Genomic DNA, 12,418 nt, shown 5'->3' with positions numbered 1-12,418 from the left:
CTGAACGTCGCCTCGTGGTTTCATCCCAAAGAGGGAAGAAATCACTTTCCCGAACGCTCGCGTTTAATCTGCCCAGTTGGTGGAATGAACTCCCTAACTGCATCAGAACGGCAGAGTCACTCGCTGTCTTCAAGAAACGACTAAAAACTCAACTACTTAGTCTCCAGTTCACTTCCTAATCTGCTATTGCCTCTCTGGATATACCACTAACTGTACTCAAAAAAAAAAAAAAGTTACTAATACTTAGACTTTACAGACCTGAAACTTACCTATAGCACTTATTCATTGTTGCTCTTATAGTTGTGTAAATTGCTTCCTTGTCCTCATTTGTAAGTCGCTTTGGATAAAAGCGTCTGCTAAATGAATAAATGTAAATGTAATGCCCCAGTAAAGTGAAGGGGACACCATTCTGTCAGTGGGCGCCGTCTTTCGGATGTTTTGTTAAACCGAGGTCCTTAAAAATCCCATGGCACTTCTCGTAAAGAGTGGGGGTGTAACCCAAGTATCCTGGCCAAATTCCCTCCATCGGCCCTTACGATCATGGCCTCCCAATCCTCCTTATCCACTGAATTGGCTCTATCACTGTCTCTCCACTCCACCTATGGCTGGTGTGTGGTGAGTGCGCTGGCGCCGTTGTCCTGTGGCTGCCGTCGCATCATCCAAGTGGATGCCCCCCCCCCACATGATTGTGAAGCTCTTTGGGTGTATGGCAATACACAATACATGCGCTATATAAATGCACATTACTTACTGCTGTAATTGATCTGTCAGTCAGCAGACGTGGTGTAATTAGTGCTTCCATTATTGGTCCCGATGTGGTTCTCATAGGGAGAGACCACACATCAGAGTACTAGGGTTCTGCATATAACCAAAGAGCTTACAATGACCAAGAGGCGACACTCAATAGAACGTTCCATTGCAAGAGTATCGCCCAGCAACAGCCCCGGATTTCGCCATTTTGGAGGGAAAGTGATTGGCCGTCTATAGGATCTCATTAATGTCGTGATGGCAAGCAGCTGCTTTGTTTTTTTATTTATTTATTTAAAAAGCGCATTAAAGCCGAGATACAACCTGAAAGATGACAATACAACACTTATTATCACAATCATCAGCACTGTTCATAGTTTATTTTACAGACTTATAATATGCTGTTGTTCTATTGGAGTTTTCATTCCATAATGGCCATCGCGCCCTCTAGTGGCTGTTTCCCAAATTACACTAGAGTGTCGCCTCTTGGTCATTCTAAGCTCTTTGATATAACCAAAAAACATAGGCTGTTTCTCAATACCAAGTACACAAAGTTTGGACTTGCGTCCTTGGAAGTTCAGACTTGCCAAGTTCAGACTTGGAAGAACGAACACCCGAGGACGCGAGGACACAAGTCGGGTACTTCTTCAAATGGAACAGCAGTGTACTTTATAACGTCACTTACCTCACCATGGATTCATCAGTTGCACTGTACATTATCAATAAAATGATTTAATTACTATTATATTAATATTATAAATCTACATTTTTGATTTAAGAAAATGTACACATATATTCATATAAATGTGAATTAAAATGAGTTATTATACACAGACACATGTCTTTGATTATCAGATTTAATAGACTTCAATGGTAATTATACACACAATAAGAAATAAAGACATACACGATAAGAGATAAAGATTGCGTCAAACTATTTGGTAAAAGACAAATAGCGTACAACACGGTAACATAATTAAAGACAATTATAAAAGGTAACAAAATAACAATGGCAAAATAATACACCTGAGAACAAATAATAGATTTATAACACAAAAAACTGTCCCTTAGATATTCACAAGATGTATTAAATATCACGTTTTAACTACAATGGAGTGATGAGGTCCAGCGGTACGTCCGAGATGGCCTGGCCGAAGTAAAGCTGCTCTGGCGGGGGAGGTGATGACGGAGCTTCTGCTGGCAGGCTGGGAGTCGGAGTCCGCATAAGTTGAGCCACATCGTTAAATACGCGCTATCTTTGTGAATAAACTGCCGATTCGAGTTTAAAACAACTACATTCTTGCCTAAAAAACTCTAAGAACTTTATTTTGTGACACAGTTAAGGAGTATTTTTAAAACCGTGCGGGTTTCCTCCTCCGCCATTAGCGCTTGCTGGTTACGCTGCAATGCATTCTGAGATACTTGAGCTTCGCAAGTTCACACAAGTCACCTCTCGATGCATCCTTGGCCAAAGGGGCAGAGCAAGTACACATCCGGGAATTTCATTTGTACTTGGCCAGATGTGAACTTTGAATTGGAACAGTACTTTGGCGACGGTTGATGAGGTTTCACGAGGACACAAGAACGCAAGTACAGACAAGAACGCGTATTCAGAAACAGCCATAGAATACACAAGACATGTCACTTGTATACATTTAAATGGGGAAAAGTGTAACTGTCATGAGGCAAATGAAGCTCAGCCTTTTAATGCAGGAGCCAATCAGCAATCGCTATAAGGCGAATAAAACCCACCTTCTAGTGCATAAGCCAATCAACGATCGCTATAAAATGACAATTTTCCAGGGGAGGAGCTCGGACCAGACCTGAGTTTCATGAGTGATATGAACATTTAGAAATTAAACTAAACAGACAGTTGTTGTTTAATTTTATTGGTTATTTATATTATTAAATGCAATCGTAAGCTTGACAAGTAATTTTTGAGAATTTGATGTTTCCCCGTTCAAACAGAATGCCTGAGCATACTGCCGAGAGGCGTTTCAAAGATGGTCGCCGAGTGAAATTACTTTCCCTAAAGGGACTTTAATATAACCTAATGTTAGGAATAGGATGTATTTGTTTGGGAAGATGTCATAAAAAAAAGAAATCCTATAACATTTCATAACATGCATAAAATCACATTAATTTCCATGATGTTTATAAAGGTTTCATGACAGTCTTATGCACACCCCTTCAAGTAAAGTGTTTCCAAGTGTTTTTTACCTTATTTAACCACTATTAAATGTTTTCATAAGAATGCTGTGCTGTTAGCCACAACGTAGTAACATAAAATGGCACACTGTTGTCTTGTTATGATTATTGCAGATCTTTCCAGAAAATATGACTGCATCAGACTGGAACGCCTTTGTCAAGTCCGGGCTAAAGTAAGTGATTTTTCTGATAGAATAAGCACATTCAGACTGAATGAAACATACTGCTCTGTACATAAGCTAGTGTGCAGCCTGGATGATGACAACTTTATTCTCAGGTATCGATACCATGACTGCAACTTTTTGGAGACATTAAACTCTCTGGTGGAGGTCATATATGATACACCAGACACCCCTAAAGAGATGCTGCCTGTGGCTACCATTCACATGATGACCACCACACACTCTCTGTTCTTGCCCACAATGCTGGCGATCGATACCGATAGTCTTCGGCTGTCTAAAGGTAACAAAGTAGAGACCAACAAATTTGCATTATTTTTTGCATTTGCTAGCTTGTGGTTTTTATTGGCTACTGCCATCAATGTCTACTTTGACCCTCAAACACTGTAGTTGTAGCTGAGGCCTAAACTGTTTCATTTGTGTGGCTGAAGATATGCAGTTTTCTTCACTGCCAAATATGGTTGTACCCATGGGCGTAAATCTTATTTAACAGTAGGGGGGGACAATAAATATAAAATTTCTTTCGAGCATTTTTTGAAGGGCACACAAATAATACAGCCAAATTTTACTAATAAAGATATGTCCCCGCAGTTAAAAATGGTTTCATTATAAATATTAGTATAGCATGGAGACTTCATCATTATGATTATTCTCAAAGTTTTTCTCAGGTTCAATGACAGCAAATGTTTCTTCAAGGGTCCGTTCTTCGTACCTCGCTTAAATGATCTAAGATGATTTGGCAGATCCTGGATGTTGTAATCTTGATAACTGATCTCTGGCTAATTTGGTTCTTCAAACAAGTTCGCGAATCAGATTAGAATATCTGGATAAACTGATCTGAGATCGCTGCGTGTGTTGTGAAGGACAGATCTATCCATCCTCGAAATCATGATCAGCAATGCAACGATTGGCTGACGGCACAGCAGCGTAATGACATCATCTGATTAATATTCAATTATTCATGTGAGCAAAATTACATCAAATTAGCAGTCAACGGTTTGTTAAATATGACACGCAATAACCTTCCACATTTGTTGTGAGCTGCAGGCTTTACACTTCATCATGTATTTCAATGCAAATCAATGTATTTAGTTCTACATTTAGAAAAGATTTTCTTTATTATAGTAGCCGTTTTTTTAATCGATGTAAAGAATAACTGGTTGTTTACAAAAGCATTTTGATATTGGTAAAGGCGTCTGCAACTTTTGTGAAGCATCAAATCCATGGCATATTAACTATCAAAACATTATGACTGCATAAATGTATTATTGCTTAAAAAAAAAGTCACATATTGTATATTTCTATTATACACCATTTGTACTAAAGCGATCTAAAAAGTTCATATCAATAAGTTTTCTCTTTGCACCACCAGGTGGCAGTCTTTGTGTCATTTCGATGGTGCAGATTGCATAAGTTTTATTAATATGTATAACTTTATTTATTTTATTAATGACTAAAACTTTATATATATATATAGTTAAAAATATGTACCGTTTTCTCAAGTGTATATAACTACTACTGTAAGAAAATATCAGAATTCAGAACATACTTTCTGTATTATATTTGCTTGAAAAAAGCCGATCTAATCCTGTTTATATGAATTGAACCTGCTCCCGATCAGGTTTGACCTAGCAGAACTGTTGCTATGACAACAACTCTCGGATCAGCTTTGAAGAACGAAACGATCCTGGATCGTGTCAAATCGTCAATATCCAAATCCAGCTAATTGAGTAATCCACGTATGAAGAACGGACCCCAAAACTATTTATTGCATTGTTTGTTGTGTTGTTTACAGTCAACAGTCTGACTCCTGAAGCAGAAGAAATGCAAGAAGAGATATTTTCCATACTCATAATAACTATCTTTAAAACGTTAAAATAACCAATCATATTGTAAATCAGTGAGCCTGTGAAATCTGCTAAACAGCCACAACTCAGAAAACATAAAAAAATTGTTCAACCCCCAAAAGAATCGTCATTATCCCTTCAATAAACTACAGCACGCTTACTTGACACTGTACATCTGACTGACCCTGCCCTGCCTGCTCCCCAGTCATTACTTTCTCCTTTGCCTGTGATTAATATTGTGACATTAGTATTTTCATAAGCACTCATTCTGAAAGCCAAATTGCTTAATATGTGAAGTTTTTGTACGTGGCGTTTAGCTGCACTGAAAAATTATGTCGATTTTTCTCTGTCATTTTATCCAATACATGACACTGCCAGGCAAGTTTATTTATGCTGTAGCACATTTTATACACAATGGCAATTCAAAGTGCTTTACATAAAGAATGCAAAACTATCATAAAAATAATCACAACAATAAAAACAAAGAATTAAAAAGGTTAACATTTTAATTTCAAATTAATTGAGTACAACAGAATAGAAACTGATTTTACAAAAAAATACAGTGGGGTTAGTGTGCACAGTGTAGCACCGTGCTCATTTGGCAAATACACAACTAATAATATGCAAATTGTGGTCGTTAAGGTTAGGTTAACATTATGCCAAGTCGTCACAAATGAAACAATGCATGGGAAACAAGCTAACGCTAACTAGATAAGTAATTTTTATCGCTAATACAGCAGATTCATGGAAAATGACCAGCTAAAACCAGCTTGACCAGCCTGGTTTTAGCTGGACATAGCTGGTTTTGGCTGGGCTCCCAGCCTGCTAGGCTGGTCAAGCTGGTTTTAGCTGGTCATCTCCCAGCCTAACCAGCTAAGACCAGGCTGGAAATGGCTGGAAACCAGCCTGAAAATGGCCAAAACCCCTCTAAAACCAGCCTGGTTGACCAGCTAAAACCAGCCAACCAGCCTTTTTCAGCAGGGTATACAGCACCTCTCACGCTTAAAATGTGTAGATTCAGTAGCAAACGCTGTTACCTCCTATGACGACGATGGCATCGTCCATCGCGATGTTTCACATTAGACATCGTACGATGCCAAATTGGTCAACATCGCCCAACCCTTACTTGTTTATTAATGAATTGTTTTCCAGAGTCATTGGTGTCACTTTTGCTTACGCTGGTGAGAAAAAGTCCAGAAGTGTGTAACGTCAATCATTTCCTTGTGCTTCTCGGCGCATATGAAGCTTCACTGAGCACCACTGGTAAATATGCCCTATGTTATATAAGCGATTTGAATATTAGCATTATTTCTCATTTACATCATGGGTAAAATGTTTTGGTTTTCACAGATCAGAAGCTTCTGCTCGTCCTCCAGGAATATGAGAAGAACAACATTAGTCTTGCAGAATTTCAGTACGTTTCAGATCAAGCATGATTCCCACAGACAGAGAGAGGCTGTTTATTTTAAACGTTATTGTGTGTGTGTGTGTTTGTTGCCAGGTTTGTGTTGTGGGGTCCCGCTGCAGTGGAGCATCATAAAACCCGCAAGAGCCTGGGACCTTCACTGTGGCAGAAGCCCACTTCAGAGCATCTGCTGTCTCTGCTCTCTGCTGACAGGATGTTGAACACTGTCACACATTTCCCACAGCGCCGCTACATCATCCCTCAGGTAGCAGCACTGTTTCCTAAGCCTGTTCCTGGAGGCACTTTAACAGTGCGTCCCAAATCACGTACTTCCCTACTTTCTACTATATTTGAAAAACAGAATGAAAGCTGTTGTAAGACAAATTCATAGTATTAAAAAATAGTAGATATGAAATAGCTGGATAGGGAATTATCTTTACTGATATTTTGTGTGTTTTTAATGCACACTTACTATCTACTAAGGCAGTGGTTCCCAGCCTGGGGTCCGCGCCCCCTTAGGGGGGCGCCAGAGTTCACAGGGGGGGCGCGGGAGAGGATAAGTATTAAGGTAGAAAAAGGCATAAAAATGCTCCACTATTATAAAGGGCTTTGCAATTAATCGTAAATCCGATTTAGATTTCTGTTTCAAATGATTATAAAAAAGCATTAATCGAGATAAATTATTATTGCATCATATTTTGCCATGTTCCAGTTGTACACGTGTTGCTCTTAAAAGCGCGAAAGAGCGCGTGCTTATGTGTGTGTGTGTAGCACGATCACGCAGTCAGAAGCATGCGGCCGGTCAGCATTCACTCTTATTCACACACTGAGACGAGCAGAGGAGCGCAGACATCTAAAGTCATCTTAACGTGAGCGCTTAAATGGTCAAATAGGTGTCAAAACACGGTGTTTAGTGATTATTTACATTAACCCTCATTTGTGTAATAAACAAACTAGTTGAGGACAATGACTGTAAAAAATATGGACGACGCGACAGCCCTTTTTCCCATTGAACGCCTTGAGGGCAAAACGCCTGCTTGACGGGCACAAACTGTCGCAAAAGACTGCTGAAATTGGAGCCAGACATGCGCAGAAGGATTGTCTGATGGAGCCAGAGGAGGAGCCGCGAAAATGAGCAGAGTCGAGCTTCCAATCAAACGCTTTATGTAAAATCAACTACGCCCCCCGAACTTCTCAGCATGCGTTTGCTGTCATATCAACACAAATGGATGTAATAACGTTAACAAATATGAGGGTTTTATATATTCAATCGCGCCAGCTCCAGGCCGCAGCGCATAACTTACTCGCGGCGTCGCGGGCTGATTCCGGCTCGCATGCGGCAGCGCCTGCTCGCTCGGCCGCCGCATCTGGCTCGATTGACTCGGACTGGAATCGGGCAGTGAGTCCAGGCATCCGGAGTAGGTCCAGCAGAGGTAACATTAGTCAGTCTGAGCTCTAAGAGATAAGTCTCCGGCAGGCGAGAATCTAGCCGGAACTGTGTTTTGCTATCTGGGTGGCTAGGCGTGTATCAGCAAACTAATAAAGCCCGAAAAAAGCCCTGAACCTAGCGAATAAACAGTGTTCCACCATGGATCATGTATGTCAGAAACTATAGTTTACTGCTGAACTCATTTTGTCATGGTAAAATAACACAGAAATCGAATAATAACATTTCAGTCTCCTGCCGAAGCTCAGACGCGCTGCTTTGAGAAACTGTCAATCACAGCTGTCAATCACGATGACACGGCCAGCATTAAATTACTGCTAAAAACAAACTGTTTACAAAAATGAAGATCTGCACCTATTTCAGCACAATAACCAGTGCCTTAATCGACCAGAACTATCTTTCGGGACATTTTATTGCAAGTGTAAAATTTTTTTTTATTTGGGCTCAAGTCTCCTTCATTAACACGGAGGAGGCGGGCTTTATGACTTGTACTGCAGCCAGCCCCCAGGGGCAGATCTAACGGCCGAAACCTTCACTCAAACGTAGGCTTGCGGCACACTTGGTTGAGGATCAAAAGACGTGAAAGAGAAACCATTAAAGAGACAGCGCGCTATAATCCTTCTGCCGCCTGTTTTTATCATTATTAAAGAAACATAACGAGAAAACCCTCGCTGCTCTTAACTGAACTGCTGTAGCTAAAGTGTTTTTCTTACAGTGAAGATGCTTAAAGCACAGTTTGTTTCATATTTTTATTCTATTGTATTTATTTCTCTTTCCTTTGCAGAGTGGAAAATAACTGTATGTATACAGTTGAAGTCAGTATTGTTAGCCCTCTTGAATATTAGCAAACCTTTTCTTGCCCAATTTCTGTTTCATGGAAAGAATATTTTATTAACTTATTTCTGAACATAATAGTTTTGATATCTCATTTCTAATTACTGATTTCTTTTTATCTTTGCTAAAATGACAGCACATAATATTTTACTAGATATTTTTCAATATATAAGCATTCAGATTTAAATTTAAGTGCAGTTCAAAGGCTTAATTAGAGTTTATTAGTTTATTCTGCAGACAATCAAAAATATGTATTGCTTAAGGGGGCTAATAATATTGACCTTAAATTGGTTTCAAAATATTTAAAGCTGTCTTTGTTCTAGCTAAAATAAAACAAATAGAAGAAAAAATATTATAGGAAATACTGTTAAAATTCCTTGCTCTGTTAAACATGGGGGGGCCCAAAGAAAAAGGTTGGGAACCACTGTACTAAGGCAACAGGAGAGGATTTATGAGTAGAACTTGTGCTGGTAAGTCATATGAAGATGTCGTATGTCCCAATTCCATTTATGCCACATAAGTTCATAATATATAGTAATGTTCAGGGCTTAACATTAACTTTTTTGACCACCAGCCACTGTGGCTAGTAGTTTTCCAACATTACTAGCCACTCGCCATTTTCACTAGCCACAATTTTATTGTTGGGAAAATATATTTTATACACATAAATATGTGACATGCTAAAATTACTTGATTTAGAGTTTGCATTATCTCTACATGCCTCCTCATTCATTTCACCTTTTGTGTGTCGTGTATGAGCTTGCTCAATAATCATGAGCAAATGGGTCAGGGTTTCATATATTACAATTAGTTTTCATAATTTTCAGAGCCCACAATTAAGGATTTACCCAATTTATCGCCGACCACACCATAAATAAACAGTTAATTATTTCTTAGCCACACATTTTAAATGTGGGAAAACATGCAAAATATTGCTGAATACTGTACTTTTTATTTAACAAAACATATGCACAGTCATATGTCCTGGCTAAAAGTCCCAGATCACCAGTTAACTACACATAAATGGAAAGTTATTCTCCCATTAAAGCAATGTTATTGTAAAAAAAAAAAAAAAAGATAATTAAACCATATTAATGCAAAAGAAAGCAGGTAAAAAACATACTGTGTGATAATGACAGGATGATCACACACGCATGGTTAATGATAGACCCATAAATTATCTGTTCAAAGAATGGTTAAACCGAAAGCAACTGGCGCTTTGTGACGCATGTATACTGTTTCCGGGTCCAAGCTGCCATTCATTTGAGTGGAGAAATCATGTTTTATTCCTATCACACATTAAAGTGAATTTTATATAAAGTCATAGTGTACACAACAATCTCTGGGCTTGCTGCATAACAAATACCAACAATTTAACAATTTATAAAAAATTAATCACTTTCTGGCCATCGGATATTAGGCATGGACATATATACTGCCATCGTGATTTTCGAAAGCATTGAATCGCTTAGTAAACGATTATTATTACCATTTCATGAGTCTCCCCATTCAGTTGAATAGAGCGCTCGGACCCGAAAGCCGCTTCGCTTCGTCACACTTAACAAGCGGATAAGTCAACTCTGGAACTCTGGAAAGCAGCAAGACTGTAACCTGCAGGTGCCTGTTCCTCCCTTTTTGTTCAGTCTATTTGAAAGAGAACCGATCGCATCAGTTGGGTTTCTTGACACAGTTGCTTCACAAAAGGAAACAGGAGCGCACGCGTTATAAACTGTCGCGCGTATCACCTCAGCGGTTAGCGCAAATGATTATCCTCTCATCCTGTATTCACCTGCTTTGCTTGCGCGAAGTTGCGAACGCAATTAATTTTGTCAGTTGTGTTGCTTCTCGATCGCCTGTGCATGCATATTGGGCCATCCTTATTGTCGAACACTCACACAGCAGAATTCCAGCAATTTACTTAAGATGTTTTAACTTTGCATTCATCAAAAATTGGCTGAACAAATTTTCTGGTATTTATTTTATTGTAAATGTAATGAGAAAGGGGCTAATAAATATATTTATTGTACACTAAGTTGCACACTTTTAAATTTACAAACAGCTATGTGAAAAGTAACAATAAAAAAGCATTACGGGCACTTTTTTTATTGTCAAACTAGAAATAAAATCGATAATGACTTGTTCACTTTTTAAAGCCTAAAACTCTTATTTACCCCATATTATTTTTTTAACAGGTGAATAAAACCATGATTTACTCTCAGGAAGGCAAGCGTTCAGTAGATCTGTCATCTCTGTATGATCCCTGCTTCCTCCTGCCGCTCTTCAGCTTCATCCTTCGGCCAGGTAACGTGACAAGACAAGGCAATGTTGTGCTCTGCTCACTGGACTTGATTGAAGTTTGAATGTTTGCATTACTTCATCATCCGCCTGTGATCTGCTTCGCTAACACAATTTTGGGTTTTATTTGTAAAGCTGTGTGCTGTTCTCTGTTTCTGTCCTATCAGAGTGTGCTGTGGACTGTCTGAAGTTTGTGTCCTGTCAGGCTTTGGGCGTCACAATGGCAGCTCTCAGCAGTTACGACTCTAAAGTCAGGGCCGCGGCTTATCAAGTACTGGGATCTTTTTATCAACACCTAGAAGGCGCTCGATTCAAGGAGAAGAGACAGGTAGAGAAATATTGCTGAAATATTACTTTTGAACAAAATATGTGTAATAACTGACATTTCTGTACTCTTTTGTTTATTTCATTTCAAACTGTGCTTTTCTGTGTAATTGTGAAATAAATAGGGAAATTTTTATAAAATGTTATATATAATGTAGTGCTGTCAATCGATTGAAAAAATTAACTAATTAATCGCACCTTTGTAAAAAAATTAATTGCGATTAATCACAATTAATTGCATTTAAAATACTGAAACTTGTAATTTTGGCTATTTAAATGTAAAATTAATGTAAACGCAAGACAAAAAATATTTAAATTCAAAATATAATTGTTTAATAGAATTATAACAGATTATAACAGATAGAATTAAACAGTCAATGCCAATAAAGAAAACATTGATTTCCATGTTGGATTCTAAGTGGACTGCAAAAAAATGCCAAAATACAGGCATTGCAGATATGGAAAATGAAAAATTATAATAATAAACTATAGAATACAAACTGTTGCACTCAATGTAAAGTTTTATTGCTGTGAGTTGAGAACATTAGTTATAGAGTAGAAACAATTTTGCTTAATCCTCCTTTACATTCATCCAGTTGCTAAGACTAGGAGTATCCCGCAAGTGCACAGAGACTCCCAAATGCCCGCAAATGAATGATAATTTCTTGCAAACCGGTCGTTAAATACATTGCACACCCCTCTCGCCCCTACTCAGATACGTCGCTCACTCCACCCCTGACACCCCTCAATGGGCCTGACACAGACACACACACACAGACAGACACACACAACGCGCTGCAGACGTTTTGGCCCCAACGGCCTTCCATACTGGAGCGACTCCCCTCAGATTCAACACGCATGATCACGTTCATCAAATTTGCTTAAACTAAGTGTCCTAAAGTATTACTGTATTTCACAAGGATTCTGACACAACAACGCGAAGCATACGCTTTCGTTGTGTTTAATGAGGAAACACGCTAAACTTGGAGGGCTCATGCTGAAAGGCAGAGTAATGCCCTGTCTTTGACAGCTCGCGACTTCACCAGACGTTCTGAGTACATTCACATAAGATACCCAATACTCCGATTTTAATATGATTAAGATAATACTCTTATTAAAATTCTACCGTGTA

The 12,418-nt window shown here is 38.8% G+C and overlaps 2 protein-coding genes across 2 annotated transcripts in view; both read left to right on the top strand.

Moving 5' to 3' along the window:
- brwd1 (bromodomain and WD repeat domain containing 1) overlaps nucleotides 1–12,418 on the top strand; it is a 1,114,832-nt gene that overhangs the window by 216,337 nt on the left and 886,077 nt on the right. The window lies entirely within an intron of this gene.
- urb1 (URB1 ribosome biogenesis homolog) overlaps nucleotides 1–12,418 on the top strand; it is a 76,125-nt gene that overhangs the window by 43,874 nt on the left and 19,833 nt on the right. The window contains 7 exon segments of the mRNA NM_001326445.1: nucleotides 3,070–3,128; nucleotides 3,233–3,417; nucleotides 6,134–6,244; nucleotides 6,332–6,395; nucleotides 6,483–6,651; nucleotides 10,860–10,968; nucleotides 11,130–11,290. Of these exon segments, the coding sequence (NP_001313374.1) occupies nucleotides 3,070–3,128; nucleotides 3,233–3,417; nucleotides 6,134–6,244; nucleotides 6,332–6,395; nucleotides 6,483–6,651; nucleotides 10,860–10,968; nucleotides 11,130–11,290 (858 nt within the window).

The sequence above is a fragment of the Danio rerio genome, chromosome 15 (genome assembly GCF_049306965.1).
Source record: "Danio rerio strain Tuebingen ecotype United States chromosome 15, GRCz12tu, whole genome shotgun sequence".
NCBI classification, from domain to species: Eukaryota; Metazoa; Chordata; class Actinopteri; order Cypriniformes; family Danionidae; genus Danio; species Danio rerio.
This window is presented reverse-complemented; position numbering and strand designations above follow the sequence as displayed.